The sequence below is a fragment of the Gadus morhua genome, chromosome 21 (genome assembly GCF_902167405.1).
Source record: "Gadus morhua chromosome 21, gadMor3.0, whole genome shotgun sequence".
NCBI classification, from domain to species: Eukaryota; Metazoa; Chordata; class Actinopteri; order Gadiformes; family Gadidae; genus Gadus; species Gadus morhua.
The window spans coordinates 513,949-528,535 of record NC_044068.1 but is presented as its reverse complement, the minus strand read 5'-3'; the positions used below and the strand labels follow the sequence as shown (position 1 = coordinate 528,535).

The 14,587-nt window shown below is 52.5% G+C and overlaps 2 protein-coding genes across 2 annotated transcripts; one reads left to right on the top strand and one right to left on the bottom strand.

Moving 5' to 3' along the window:
• The first annotated feature begins 23 nt into the window (after nt 1-23).
• Nucleotides 24-9,549, top strand: crnkl1 (crooked neck pre-mRNA splicing factor 1). The gene is made up of 15 exons (XM_030346115.1): nt 24-255; nt 595-747; nt 1,279-1,370; nt 1,974-2,132; nt 2,440-2,606; nt 3,761-3,939; nt 4,137-4,307; nt 4,439-4,630; nt 5,205-5,264; nt 5,532-5,612; nt 6,049-6,288; nt 6,614-6,715; nt 7,306-7,554; nt 8,307-8,837; nt 9,000-9,549. The coding sequence occupies exons 1-15, from the start codon at nt 208-210 to the stop codon at nt 9,309-9,311; spliced, it is 2,736 nt and encodes a 911-aa protein (XP_030201975.1). The 5' UTR covers nt 24-207; the 3' UTR covers nt 9,312-9,549.
• naa20 (N-alpha-acetyltransferase 20, NatB catalytic subunit) lies at nt 9,478-13,848 on the bottom strand. Its single transcript, XM_030345244.1, has 6 exons — nt 13,720-13,848; nt 13,536-13,560; nt 12,344-12,434; nt 12,120-12,255; nt 11,322-11,467; nt 9,478-9,902 (listed from the first exon to the last, which is right to left on the bottom strand). Exons 1-6 carry the CDS (start codon nt 13,770-13,772, stop codon nt 9,817-9,819), a joined length of 537 nt encoding a protein of 178 aa, XP_030201104.1. The 5' UTR covers nt 13,773-13,848; the 3' UTR covers nt 9,478-9,816.
• Nucleotides 13,849-14,587: the final 739 nt, after the last annotated feature.

Below are 14,587 nucleotides of genomic sequence, written 5' to 3'. Positions count from 1 at the left end.
GCGGGAAATGTGGCCCAATCTGGCAACGCTGCGCAGGGGTGAAGGGTCGCCGCGCGGAGCATGCTGGGTACTGTCATGGCGGCTCAGATCGGCGCTGTTTGTTAAACGTTGTTGTAGAATTCAAAAAAAGTATCCGTCCACCATATACACACACATCGGGTCTCCGGATCGTTTCCGAAGCTAGACGGTTGTGTGAATCCTGCCGACATGGCGTCCACGGCGGCCGGGAAGCAGAGGATCCCCAAAGTGGCGAAGGTAGGAGGAGACCCGGAGCACGAGCGTACGGAGTCGGCCGCTCGGTCAGCGCCGTGCGCTGCGCGTGAGAAGCCGCGAGAGAGGAACCCGAGCTGAGGAGTCTCCTCCGAGAGGAGGAGGGCTTCTCTAGAAGTGTTTCTAGAAAACATGCTGAGCTGAAACATAACTTTGATTTTATTATTTTTACTTTAAAGTCATTGTCTGGTGCCATGTAGCATTAGCATCGCTGCTACAGGAAACTTGTAGGTTACTTCCACTTGTTGTGTAACGTGTGGAGATGATCCGAGCACACGAGAGATGACTGACCTTCTGAGTTCTGACGTGTGTGTCTGTCTGCAGGTGAAGAACAAAGCGCCGGCGGAAGTGCAGATCACCGCCGAGCAGCTGCTCCGCGAGGCCAAGGAGCGCGAGCTCGAGCTGCTGCCACCGCCGCCCAAGCAGAAGATCACAGATGAAGAGGAGCTCAACGACTACAAGCTGAAGAAGAGGAAGGTACGGAGGTCCCTCAGTATCTCAGTGTTGAATGAAGGGATGGCTGTTCTTGTTTTGACACCAAGAGTTGGCTGTCTTTTTAACAATGAACGGTATCTAAAGCAGATCTTCATCATCATGTAAAGTAGACCTGCATCATCATCATCATCATGTAAAGTAGACCTTCATCATCATTATGTCAAGTAGACCTTCATCATCATGTAAAGTAAACCTTCACCATCATCATGATGTAAAGTAGACCTTCATCATCATCATGATGTAAAGTAGAGGTTCATCATCATGATGTAAACTTTACATCATGATGAAGGTCTACTTTACAGTAATGTAGACCGTCATCATGATGTAAAGTGGACCTTCATCATCATCATCTTGATGTAAAGTGGACCTTCATCATCTCGATGTAAAGTGGACCTTCATCCTCCCACTGAGCCAGCTGCCTATGCAGACAGTGCATGTGTACATCTGCTCATAGTCACGGTTGGTCAGTCTATGAACATACACGCCCTGTAAAGCGCGCTCCTCTGCCTGCAGGGGTTTGAGGACAACATCCGCAAGAACCGAACGGTGATCAGCAACTGGATCAAGTACGCCCAATGGGAGGAGAGCCTGAAGGAGGTCCAAAGGTACGAGCTTCACATCCTGTCCCTGCTGCTTCCTACAGAGGTTCCCTTACCATTTGTTCCCATACTATCTTTTTCCCTTCCCGTTACAGATTCAGATCGGTTTATACTCGTATCAGCCGACACGAGTATAAACCGATACAGCATCTAGCATGGTCATCAGAATTAAATCATTTACATTTATAATCTATAATTAGAATCATACATTTGTATTCTTGTAGTTAAGCGTGGGCATCCATGTTATTCCGACCTCCTAGCTCGAACGCACGTACAGTAGGTCTGAGATGACGCGTTTCCCGTTCCGACTTCCCACCTCGGGCCGTTGACGAACGCAGCACCACACCGTAGTGATCGAGGGTCTCTGTATGAAAGGAGTCATGTGATCGAGGGTCTCTGTATGAAAGGAGTCATGTGATCGGATCGGAGCATACACTTGCGTAGGCGCCGATACCCGGTGCTGCACAAAATGCAGTACCAGTTTCCGATACTGGTATCGGAAACAACTCTACTGCCTTGCTGACCTTTGAGCCCCCCCTAGCCCTGTCCGTCTCCCAGCAGCCTGCTCTGACGTCCCCCCCCCCCCCCCTCCGTGTTTGTGTCTCGCAGGGCGCGCTCCATCTACGAGCGTGCGCTGGACGTGGACCACCGCAACATCGCCCTCTGGCTGAAGTACGCCGAGATGGAGATGAAGAACCGGCAGGTGAACCACGCCCGCAACATCTGGGACCGCGCCATCACCATCCTGCCCCGCGTCAACCAGTTCTGGTACGTCCCCGCACATGACCCCCCCCCACTGAGAGGTTCCGGGTTCAGACCCCCACAGCCTAGAGCAAGACCCAACCCCTAGCGACCTGCAGCCAAAAGTTTAACGTACGTCGTCTTGGATCAAAGTAGTCTCTTATAACTGTAAAAGGTCAATTAATAAAATCGTATACAACTTTTGTCATTGCATGGAATGGTTCTATTGAGGTAACGTTTCAAAAAGTTTTAGTTTGAAATGCTTACCCACATTGAATGACATCATATGAGGCGTCCAATCAGAAGCAGCCCCTGACCCCCCCCCCCTCCCCAGGTATAAGTACTCGTACATGGAGGAGATGCTGGGCAACGTGGCGGGCTGCCGGCAGGTGTTTGAGCGCTGGACGGAGTGGGAGCCAGAGGAGCAGGCCTGGCACTCATACATCAACTTCGAGCTGCGCTACAAGGAGGTGGACAAGGCCCGCAGCATCTACGAGCGATATATCCTTCATGTCGGGCGGGGTCTGGGCTGGGATGTGTGTCTGTGTGTGGGGATGTGTGTCTGTGTGTTGGGATGTGTGTCTGTGTGTTGGGATGTGTGTCTGTGTGTTGGGATGTGTGTCTGTGTGTTGGGATGTGTGTCTGTGTGTGGGGATGTGTGTAAGTGTGTTGGGATGTGTGTCTGTGTGTTGGGATGTGTGTCTGTGTGTTGGGATGTGTGTCTGTGTGTTGGGGTGTGTGTCTGTGTGTGGGGATGTGTGTCTGTGTGTTGGGGTGTGTGTAAGTGTGTTGGGATGTGTGTCTGTGTGTTGGGATGTGTGTCTGTGTGTTGGGATGTGTGTCTGTGTGTTGGGGTGTGTGTCTGTGTGTTGGGGTGTGTGTCTGTGTGTTGGGGTGTGTGTCTGTGTGTTGGGATGTGGGTCTGTGTTGGGTTTCAAAACGTTCGGTTTAAAGTGTGAGTGTAGATATAAGTTACGGCTATTACGGCCGGGCGTGTACATGGATTACAGCATTATGACGTATTCAAGGGTTTTGTAATGGTATAGTAGGAGAGGTTTGTAGGTTCAGGGACAATAGCCTGCTGTTGTAAAGCGGGAGGGGAGGCTGCTGTAAAGCAGGAGAGGAGGCTGCTGTAAAGCGGCAGGGGAGGCTGCTGTAAAGCGGGAGGGGAGGCTGCTGTAAAGCGGGAGAGGAGGCTGCTGTAAAGCGGGAGGGGAGGCTGCTGTAAAGCGGCTGGGGAGGCTGCTGTAAAGCGGGAGGGGAGGCTGCTGTAAAGCGGGAGGGGAGGCTGCTGTAAAGCGGGAGGGGAGGCTGCTGTAAAGCGGGAGAGGAGGCTGCTGTAAAGCGGGAGGGGAGGCTGCTGTAAAGCGGGAGAGGAGGCTGCTGTAAAGCGGGAGGGGAGGCTGCTGTAAAGCGGCTGGGGAGGCTGCTGTAAAGCGGGAGGGGAGGCTGCTGTAAAGCGGGAGGGGAGGCTGCTGTAAAGCGGGAGGGGAGGCTGCTGTAAAGCGGGAGAGGAGGCTGCTGTAAAGCGGGAGGGGAGGCTGCTGTAAAGCGGGAGGGGAGGCTGCTGTAAAGCGGGAGGGGAGGCTGCTGTAAAGCAGCAGGCTGCAGTAAAGTGTATCACGGTGCCGTGGTGCTCCTTAACCGCTCCGCACTCGTCCTGGTTCACCCCGACGTGAAGAACTGGATCAAGTACGCCCGCTTCGAGGACAAGCACGGCTACATCGCCCACGGCCGGCGCGTGTTCGAGCGCGCCGTGGAGTTCTTCGGCGAGGAGCACGTGGACGAGAGGCTGTTCGTGGCCTTCGCCCGCTTCGAGGAGATGCAGAAGGAGGTGGGCGGGGAGGACCAGAGTCACAGAGAAATACAGAATAATCATAGTCAATAAAAATGCACGTAAATGTACGAATATCCATTTTACGAAACTGACCTGAAGTGAGTCTTAACATTGTAACGGCGTACTGGTTCCTCTGGTTCCCCTGAGCGCTCTGAGCTGTACTGAAGGGTTCCCCCCCTCCCCCCCCCCTCCAGATGGAGCGCGTCCGGGTCATCTACAAGTACGCCCTGGAGCGGATCCCCAAGACGCAGGCCCAGGAGCTCTTCAAGAACTACACCATGTTCGAGAAGAAGTTCGGAGACCGCCGCGGCATCGAGGACGTCATCGTCAACAAGAGGAGGTTCCAGTACGAGGAGGAGGTCAAGGTAGGAGCACAGCCCCCACGGGCTGGGGACACTGGTCGGACTGGGACCACTGGGGGTGATCGGAGAGCACCTCCGCCGCTCTACCTCCTGAGCTAAGCTGTCCCCCCCCCCCCCCCCCCCCACCCCCCTAGGCTAACCCTCACAACTACGACGCCTGGTTCGACTACCTGCGCCTGGTGGAGAGTGACGCCGAGGCGGACGCGGTGCGGGACGTGTACGAGCGCGCCATCGCCAACATGCCCCCCATCCAGGAGAAGAGGCACTGGCGGCGCTACATCTACCTGTGGATCAACTACGCCCTCTACGAGGAGCTGGAGGTCAAGGTGGGGCAGCGGTCTGACCACCACCACCACCACCACCACCGTGGTGCCGTCTGGTGTACGGATGTTCCCGTACCAGGATCAGATATTCCTCTGATACTTCTTGAATGCAGTCTGGGGTATCTGCGAGTACGCGAGTCTATGTGCTGATCCGATACCATCACGTGACGCGCTCCTTTACTACAGAGAGCCTCAAACACTACGGCGTTATGCTGCGTTTGTTAACGGTCGGAGATGGAAAGTCGGAATAGGCAACGGTCATCTCCGCTTAAGTACAGTGATACAAATGTATTAAATGATCCGAAAAAAATAAATAATAGTGTGTAAGTGAACCGACTACACATTGCTGTCACCGTAAGAGAACCCTTCAATAAGAACGAGCGCTGTTGGTAGTCCAATGCTAGATGCTGTATCGGTTTATACTCGGTGTCGGTACTCAGGATCAGGAATCTGAATCGGTCGCGGGAAGGAACAAAGGGTCTGGGAACATGTGTAGTCTGTCGCTGCCCTTCCTGCTGTCGGTCTGAGCTGCCCGGGGGACCTTTAGTGAATATCAACCTCCTTCTCTTGTGGTCAGGACCCTGAGAGGACGCGACAGGTGTACCAGGCCTGTCTGGACCTCATCCCTCACAAAAAGGTACGTGATGTCCTGGGTTCAACCCCCTGTGCTCAGTGATCGAGTACCGCATGACATAGCCCTTTGAACTTTGACCTATTTAATGCATAACTACTCGACCCGCTGACCTCTGGGCGTTCGACGCCGTTGGCTCGGAGTGGCAGGACTTTTGGTGGGATAACGTGATCAGACGCATGCCGTTAGCGTGTTGCCCCGTCCCAGTGGGGGGGTCTGCCTGTCCTCGGCCTGTCCTCAGTGTTAGCGTCTGACCCTGACCTCCTCCCCCAGTTCACCTTCGCCAAGATGTGGCTCCTCTACAGCCAGTTCGAGATCCGCCAGAAGAACCTTCCCGCCGCCCGCAGGGGCCTGGTGAGACATGCTAACACAGCTAGCGGCTAACACAAAGCTAGCGGCTGACGCAAAGCTAGCGGCTGACACACAACTAGCGCACACAGCTAGCGGCTGACACACAGCTAGCGGCTGACACACAGCTAGCGGCTGACACACAGCTAGCGCACACAGCTAGCGGCTGACACACAGCTAGCGGCTGACACACAGCTAGCGGCTGACACACAGCTAGTGGCTGACACACAGCTAGTGGCTGACACACAGCTAGTGGCTGACACACAGCTAGCGCACACAGCTAGTGGCTGACTCACAGCTAGCGGCTGACACACCTAGTGGCTGACACAGCTAGCGGCTGACACGACCTCACCTACCACCAGCTAATGGCCGACAAATGAGCTAAATAAATAAGGTAACAGCCTCTGGAGTGGCCCATCAACCTTTGACCTCTGACCCCCAGGGCTCGGCCATCGGGAAGTGCCCCAAGAACAAGCTGTTCAAGGGCTACATCGAGCTGGAGCTGCAGCTGCGCGAGTTCGATCGCTGCCGGAAGCTGTACCAGAAGTACCTGGAGTTCAGCCCCGAGAACTGCTCCACCTGGATCAAGTTCGCCGAGCTGGAGACCATCCTGGGCGACGTGGAGCGAGCCCGCGCCATCTTCGAGCTCGCCATCGGACAGCCCCGCCTGGACATGCCTGAGGTAGGGGGGGGGGGGCTACAGTTTGATGGTTCTATGGGCGGCCTGTGGCTCAGGAGGTAGAGCGGGTCAGCTGGTAACCAGAAGGTTGCTAGTTCGATCCCCGGCTCCTCCTAGCTGAGTGTCGATGTGTCCCTGAGCGAGACGCCTCACCCTGACTGCCCCTGACCAGCTGGCGGTCGCCCTGCGTGGCCGACTCCGCCGTCGGTGTGTGAATGAACGGGTGAATGTGAGGCGATATTATGACGCGCTTTGAGTGGATAGTCGCAGTCCTTTAACCACAGTCTACCGGTCGCCCCCGTACCCTAACGTCTCTGCCGCTCCGCAGGTGCTGTGGAAGTCCTACATCGACTTTGAGATCGAGCAGGAGGAGTTCGACCACACCAGGGACCTGTACCAGAGACTGCTGCAGCGCACCCAGCACGTTAAGGTAAGGATACACACACCTAGCACGCTAACGCTAAACACACCTAGCGCGTTAAGGTAAGGATACACACACCTAGCACGTTAAGGATACACACACCTAGCACGCTAACGCTAAACACACCTAGCACGTTAAGGTAAGGATACACACACCTAGCACGCTAACGCTAAACACACCTAGCACGTTAAGGTAAGGATACACACACATAGCACGCTAAACACACCTAGTACGTTAAGGTAAGGATACACACACCTAGCACATTAAGGTAACGCTACACAGACCTAGCACGCTAAGGTAACGCTACACAGACCTAGCACGCTAAGTTAACGCTACACACGCCTAGCACGCTAAGGTAACGCTACACACGCCTAGCACGCTAAGGTAACGCTACACACGCCTAGCACGCTAAGGTAACGCTACACACGCCTAGCACGCTAAGGTAACGCTACACACGCCTAGCACGCTAAGGTAACGCTACACACACCTAGCACGCTAAGGTAACGCTACACACACCTAGCACGGTAAAGTAAGACTAGGCACTCCCAGCTCTGCTAACCTCCCCCCCGCTCCGCTGACCCCTGACCTCTGACCCCCAGGTCTGGATCAGCTTCGCTAAGTTCGAGCTGTCGGTGGAGGCGCCGCAGCGGCTCCAGCGCAGCCGGCAGATCTACGAGGAGGCCAACAAGAGCATGAGGAGCTGCGAGGAGAAGGAGGAGCGGCTGATGCTCATGGAGGCGTGGCGCGACCTGGAGGCCGCCTTCGGCTCAGACGAGGACCTGGAGCGGGTATCCAAGCTGCTCCCCGAGAAGGTCAAGAAGAGGAGGAAGCTGACCGCCGAGGACGGGGTAGGAGCCCGCCGCCGCCGCCGCGTTAGCCTGCTCTCATTGGGCGTCCAATCAGGACGAGGGCTCAGTCGTGACCTCACACTGATTCAATCTCGTTTAACTTTGACGATTGATTTGGCGGGGGGGACTCGATTGATAAAAGAGGAACTAGCATCAAAGCGCTTTTCAGAGTGGTCAACGTGGCCATAGTCAGCCACAGTGATGTTGCCTGGTACCCCGTAGGGCCCTGTAACACGTGGTGTAACGTACCGAGCGTGGACCGTGTGTTGTAACGTACCGAGCGTGGTGTAACGTACTGAGGGGTGCACCGTGTGGTGTAACGTACCGAGCGTGGTGTAACGTACTGAGGGGTGCACCGTGTGGTGTAACGTACCGAGCGTGGTGTAACAGACTGAGGGGTGTACCGTGTGGTGTAACGTACCGAGCGTGGTGTAACAGACTGAGGGGTGCACCGTGTGGTGTAACGTACCGAGCGTGGTGTAACAGACTGAGGGGTGCACCGTGTGGTGTAACGTACCGAGCGTGGTGTAACAGACTGAGGGGTGTACCGTGTGGTGTAACGTACCGAGCGTGGTGTAACAGACTGAGGGGTGTACCGTGTGGTGTAACGTACCGAGCGTGGTGTAACAGACTGAGGGGTGTACCGTGTGGTGTAACGTACCGAGCGTGGTGTAACAGACTGAGGGGTGTACCGTGTGGTGTAACGTACCGAGCGTGGTGTAACAGACTGAGGGGTGCACCGTGTGTTGCAGTCGGACGCGGGCTGGGAGGAGTACTACGACTACATCTTCCCCGAGGACGCGGCTAACCAGCCCAACCTCAAGCTGCTGGCCATGGCCAAGATGTGGAAGAGGCAGCAGCAGGTGGACGACGACGAAGACGAGGAGGAGGAGGAGGCGGAGGACAAGGACGAGGAGGACAAGGAGGACGAGGACAAGGAGAAGGACGAGGAGGCGGTGGACATGGAGGACAAGGAGAAGGACGACGACGAGGAGGCCCCAGCAGAAGGAAAACCTCAGGAGGAGGGGGAGGAAGGAGAGGCATCGTCAGAGAAGCCCGCCGGCAAATCAACGGCTGAAGACCCAGAAGACCCCAGGGGGGAGGAGGAGGAGAAGTCGAGGGGAGAGGAGAGGCACAATGGGGAGGAGGAGAGGCAGCCTAGGGAGGAGGAGAAGGAGAAGGAGAGGAAGCCTAGGGAGGAGGAGATGGAGATGGAGAAGGAGAAGGAGAGGAAGCCTAGGGAGGAGGAGAAGGAGAGGAAGCCTAGGGAGGAGGAGAGGAAGCCTAGGGAGGAGGAGAGGAAGCCTAGGGAGGAGAGGAAGCCTAGGGAGGAGGAGAGGGAGAGGCCCAGGAGGGAGGAGAGGAGCAGGGGTGAGGAGAGGGAGAGATCTAGGGGTGAGGAGAGGGAGAGATCTAGGGGTGAGGAGAGGGAGAGATCTAGGGGTGAGGAGAAGGAGAGGCAGCCTAGGGAGGGGGAGAGGCCTAGGAGGGGTGAGGAGAGGGAGAGGGAGAGGAGCCGGGGTGAGGACAGGGAGAGGAGCCGGGGTGAGGAGAGGAAGAGACCTAGGGGTGAGGAGAAGCAGCCTAGGGGTGAGGAGAAGCAGCCTAGGGGTGAGGAGAAGCAGCCTAGGGGTGAGGAGAAGCAGCCTAGGGGGGAGAAGCCTGCCCCTAGTGGCAGCAGCAGCAGCAGCAGTAGCAGCAGCAGCAGCAGCAGCAGCGATAGTGATGAGGAGGGTTCTGGCCAGAAGAAGGAGTAGCTTACACCGTCTCAGGGGAGTCTCACCATGTGGGGTGGGGTATGTGAGGGAGGGGTCTTCACAATGTGGGGTGGGGTATGTGAGGGAGGGGTCTTCACAATGTGGGGGGGGGGGGGGGGGGGGTCTTCAATTTCTATGTTTTTTTTTATAACGAAACCAACGATACTGGCCTTAGAGCGATCTTTATTGTCCATGTTTGTATCTGTGAATCCACTGTAAATACACACCTCTTCAACAACAAACTCGCATTATTTCACAAAACATTTCCTCAGGAACTTTGTGGTAACAAATGAGAACTCTACTCGTATCAAAGAAGTTTGAGGGTCCGTGGGTAACCAGTGTCTGACTGAACGAGCGGACAGGAAGCCAGACCAACACCACTTCCTGTCGTATTTACCTATGTACAGTAACGCAATGAGGGGTCACTAGGGTCAGGGGTCATTATGTCCTCTGGTCTCACGGGGTCAGGGGTAACTATGACCTCACAGGGTGGGGGGGTCAGGGGTCACTCAATGTCCTCCGGCCTGACGGGGTGGGGCAGAGGGATGATAGACCTCTTCTCCGTGTCCCGGGACAGCGCCTTCCTCATGTCTGCAACACAGAGGAGAACGAGCAGAACGTCAGACCGGTTCAACACGGTGGTGGAACACGTGCATGAAGAACCAATAGACCTGAAGAAGAAATATATACGGGAAATAACACAGGGTTTAGAATGATCGTACATAACAAACTCTGTAGGTGGCGAAGAAGTAAAAGCTGCAGACGTTTTGAACCACTTTTTTTTTTTTCCATCTAGTTTGACAGGGTTTGATTTTCGGTGCCGTTAAAGTAGTAAAGGATTATTAATGCTACTTTAAAAAGGCACCGACAATCCAAAACCTCAGTGGACACTAGATGGAAGAAGTGTGTAGTTCAAAACGTGTTGCAGCTTTTACTTCTTCGCCACCTACAGAGTTTGTTATGTACGATCATTCTAAACCCTGTGTTATTACGCATAGACATCTGACCAAGGTCACTCCATGAGGTCTACTCGATCCCTCCGGAGTGCATGGTGCGGTTTATATAGACCTCTGAAGAATAACTCCCTCCGAGGGAGTTATTCTTCTGGGGCCGGTTGCACCAACTGGGCGTAACTAAGCCTGGTCGTAACTGCTAAGTAGGTCTTAGTTACGACCTGGCGTTAGAATGGAACTAACGCCGGTTGCACCAACGGGACTTACGCCTGGTCTTAACTACGCCCGGTCTTAGCCATGCGCGGCCATGTGAATGTTCCATGGAATGCGCATATCACCGCGTTGCTAGGATACCTCGTGACAACAGCTGTTTACTATTTTACTTGACATGCTGTTGGACACCGAAATAAATAATTCATTCGTTCACTCATTGTCATTCAGCAATTGTGTTAATGCCTTACAATAAAACACTGCAAACGAATATAATTAAAATATGTATTCGTAATGTCTGGTTTACGACGAGCAGGCATTTAGACTGGTTCTGTAGGAGAGATTTGTTTAATGTGTCTGCCTATATAAAACATATAAACATAGTTAAAGCAACATTCACAACTGATTATAAGTTCAGAACGGACTAATCGGCCAGCGATATCTTCCCGACAGGCAGTCGATCTGTGAACACTGATCATATCGCCGGCTGTGCTTTGAAATGCAGTTTAGCGAAGCGTTGCAAGGATGGTGGTAAAGCTGCATTGGATTGGATGTAATGCTATAGAAACAGCCTGGAATTTCAACTCTACGCCTGCCCCTGACCAGGCGTAGGATTTACGCCTGGTCTTAGTGAAAAGAACGCTAAGCCCAGTTGGTGCAACCGGCGTAACGGTTAGGTTGGACTTAGAACGCCAAGTTACGACCAGGCGTAGTTACGATCAGGCTTACGCCCAGTTGGTGCAACCGGCCCCTGAGGTCTATATAAACCGCACCACGCACTTCGGAGGGATCGAGGTCGACCTCATGGAGTGAACGGTGGCGGTGAATGAGTGGGGTGTCGTCCTACCGTAGGCGTCTTCGTCGGGGTCCCCGTTGCTGGCAGAGTAGTACTCTATGACGGTGCGGTACACGCTGTAGCCCAGCTGCTTGTACATGCTCACCGCTACCTGGTTGGAGACGCGCACAAACAGGTCCACGAAGAACCCGCCCTTCCTGCAACACCACAGAACGGTTAGCGCATCTGGTCATACTGTAGGGCTAGAGCGTTAAGACACACTATACCCTGCTGCTACTATAGCTTCCAATTATCTTGGAGCATTCAGTCACGCAATACATTACTACATGTTACAATACCATTACTACATGTTACAATACCATTACTACATGTTACAATACCATTACTACATGTCACAATACCATTACTACATGTTACAATACCATTACTACGTTACAATACCATTACTACGTTACAATACCATTACTACGTTACAATACCATTACTACATGTTACAATACCATTACTACGTTACAATACCATTACTACGTTACAATACCATTACTACGTTACAATACCATTACTACATGTTACAATACCATTACTACATGTTACAATACCATTACTACATGTCACAATACCATTACTACATGTTACAATACCATTACTACGTTACAATACCATTACTACGTTACAATACCATTACTACGTTACAATACCATTACTACATGTTACAATACCATTACTACGTTACAATACCATTACTACGTTACAATACTATTACTATGTTACAATACTCGTCCTACTAAACGTGCCCTACTCGACAGCCAGTCCGGGCACTATCCTCCGGTCGCCGTGACGACCACGCACCTCTCGGAGATCTCCTCCAGCATGTCCATCAGCTTGGCTGCCAGGCCCAGCCGCCGGAACTCGGGCGCCACCGACAGCGCGGTCACGTGGCCGTGCCAGTCCTCCCGCGCCACCGAGCCCTCCGCCTTCCCCATGACTGGAGGGGGGGGGGGGGGTACGACAAAACACCTCAGCTCCCGTTCAAACGCTCACGACAGACGGACGGACGGTACGTCAGTACTCACTGTAGCCCATCAGCTCTCCGCCCGGCGCCTCGGCCACGATGAAGTACTCGGGCCAGTGGGCGAGGTACTGGAGGTAGAAGGGGATCCCATACTGGGGGACAGTTAGGGAGCCTTCCCAGTACAGTACAATGGTTTAAAGAGATCACAATTAACCCTCTGGGGAGACCAGGGAAGAGGGGTACAGACCCCCTAGGGAGAGGGGTAAGGACCCCTAGGAAGAGGGGTACAGACCCCCTAGGAAGAGGGGTAAGGCCTAAAAAAAAATTTGTTTGGTTCCGGTTTCCGACCGACCCTGTCAATTTATGTGCGACCCAAATTATTTTATGAGTTTTATAAAAAAAAAAACATTTTTTTTTTTTTAATGTAATTACGTTTTGGTACAGCACCTCTAGAATTACGTTTTGGTACAGCACCTCTTCATTCTGTACAAGGATGAGCGAATTTTCTCGTTTTCAAATGAAAACAACCTACCTATCATTCGCTGCCGCTGGAAAAAATAAAATAAAAAAATAAAATAAATTCCCTACCTACCCATGACCTCAACTGACAACCAACAGGAACCAAACTTTTTTTTTTTTTAGGCCTAAGGACCCCTAGGAAGAGGGGTAGACTTACCTAGAGGCAGGTTCCTGGGGGGACCTTGTGAATTCCTACACAACTGAATTTACAATGTAAATTATCAATATTTGTCCGGTAATGTAATAAATATATGTTGATTGTTCATGATCAATAAAGCTAAGTGTGAAGTGAAATGGGTCAATTTAAAACGCCTAGACCAATACAATACAGTGTTACTGATGATGCCTAGTGAAATAGTATTAGTGGACAGGGAAACAGTGTTTTGGTGGAATGACAGTGACGGGTGATTGAGTGACAGGAGGTGATGGAACCACGGGGTGAGACGTAGGACATGAGACCATCTGGTGAACACTCATGCTCATCTTCACCCCATCTAGGTAACTGTTGACACCATGATGGATATCGTTATCGATTAGGAGGACGGTGAATACGTTGGATGTCCCACTACAATACTTAATTAACCCGGCAGCCAGAACCCTAACCACACTTGACCTGAATAACTGATGAAACAAACCGATTCACCCCGCTAGGCTTAAGCTAAGCCGGCCGGACCTCATCCCCTCCCGCCGCCCACCCAGCACCCAGTACCCAGCAACCTGCAGCGGGAGGATACGGTCTCCGTCAGCGGGTCCAGGTTGCTGTTGGGACACAAGAGAGGAGACCCGGGTCACACAAGCTGTCCACAGGGGGACCTCGCCGTCCCGTCCCCCACTGTGAGGACGACCCGTAACCGCAGCGAGCCACAAACACACACCCACGCACTCATCAGCAGAAGGGATTCACAGCGGCGGACTCACATGTTGTTGAATTTGAACAAGTCATCGCAGGTGAAAGCCCGTAAAGTTGTCATCTCGGCCGGGTTACTGGTCCTTTAACCTCGCGGAGGAAGCGATGAAGGGGGATTTTAGAGCAGCGGGAGGAAGAGGGGGGCGCCCTCTGCCGTCGCGGAGGGGAAACGCGTTTCTACGCTGTTGGAATCGACACCTGCGGTTGGATTATGATCAAATAATATGAGATGAGATGAGGAAAAAAATAAATAATATATATATATATATATATATATATATATATATACAGGGACTAAATCAATTGTATAAAAAAAATGTATGCAAAAATAAAGAAACATTATCGACCTGATTGATTTGTAAAAAGATGGAATTAAAAAGTCTGCTTTATTGTCAATTCAAAATTAAGTGCCAGACAAATAGAGGAATCGAAATTGCGTTTGTCTCTGACCCACGGTGCAATAGGTAGAAAAGTAGGTAAAAAAATACGTAAGGATTATTTATAATAAATAAGTTCTAAATAGTGCTAAATAATTCTGAATACTGCAACGGTAGGCAAAACAAAACGGTCAAACAAAACGGTATTTATACACTAAAGTAAAAAAAGTAAATGGGCCAGGGTTCTGAGGGGAGAATGAGAGGGGGTTTCAGAGTCCAGAGTTTGTGGGGGCAGAAGGGCGGGAAGGGAGAGACGGGAGAGAGTTGAGCTTCCTGACAGCCTGGTGGAAAGAAATCTGTTTCCCAGTGTAGTGGAGCCGGCCTGGAGGCTGCGGAGCGTCTCCCAGGTGACGGGAGGCTGTTATGGTGCATATGGGCTATTGTTTAAACTAGCACCAGTTAAACGTTGTTTAATCATGCATCCGTGGAAGGCAGTAAAGCA

Bases quoted from the DNA above. Each gene is read 5' to 3' on its own strand.
- naa20 (XM_030345244.1), bottom strand. From the start codon at position 13,772: ATGACAACTTTACGGGCTTTCACCTGCGATGACTTGTTCAAATTCAAC. The intron at 12,435-13,535 runs GTATCCTCCCGC...ACTGTCCCCCAG, and splicing joins TGGACCCGCTGACGGAGACC to TATGGGATCCCCTTCTACCT. The intron at 11,468-12,119 runs GTGCGTGGTCGT...GTGGTGTTGCAG, and splicing joins CTGGAGGAGATCTCCGAGAG to GAAGGGCGGGTTCTTCGTGG.
- crnkl1 (XM_030346115.1), top strand. From the start codon at position 208: ATGGCGTCCACGGCGGCCGGGAAGCAGAGGATCCCCAAAGTGGCGAAG. The intron at 2,133-2,439 runs GTACGTCCCCGC...CCCCCTCCCCAG, and splicing joins CCCCGCGTCAACCAGTTCTG to GTATAAGTACTCGTACATGG. The intron at 4,631-5,204 runs GTGGGGCAGCGG...TCTTGTGGTCAG, and splicing joins ACGAGGAGCTGGAGGTCAAG to GACCCTGAGAGGACGCGACA.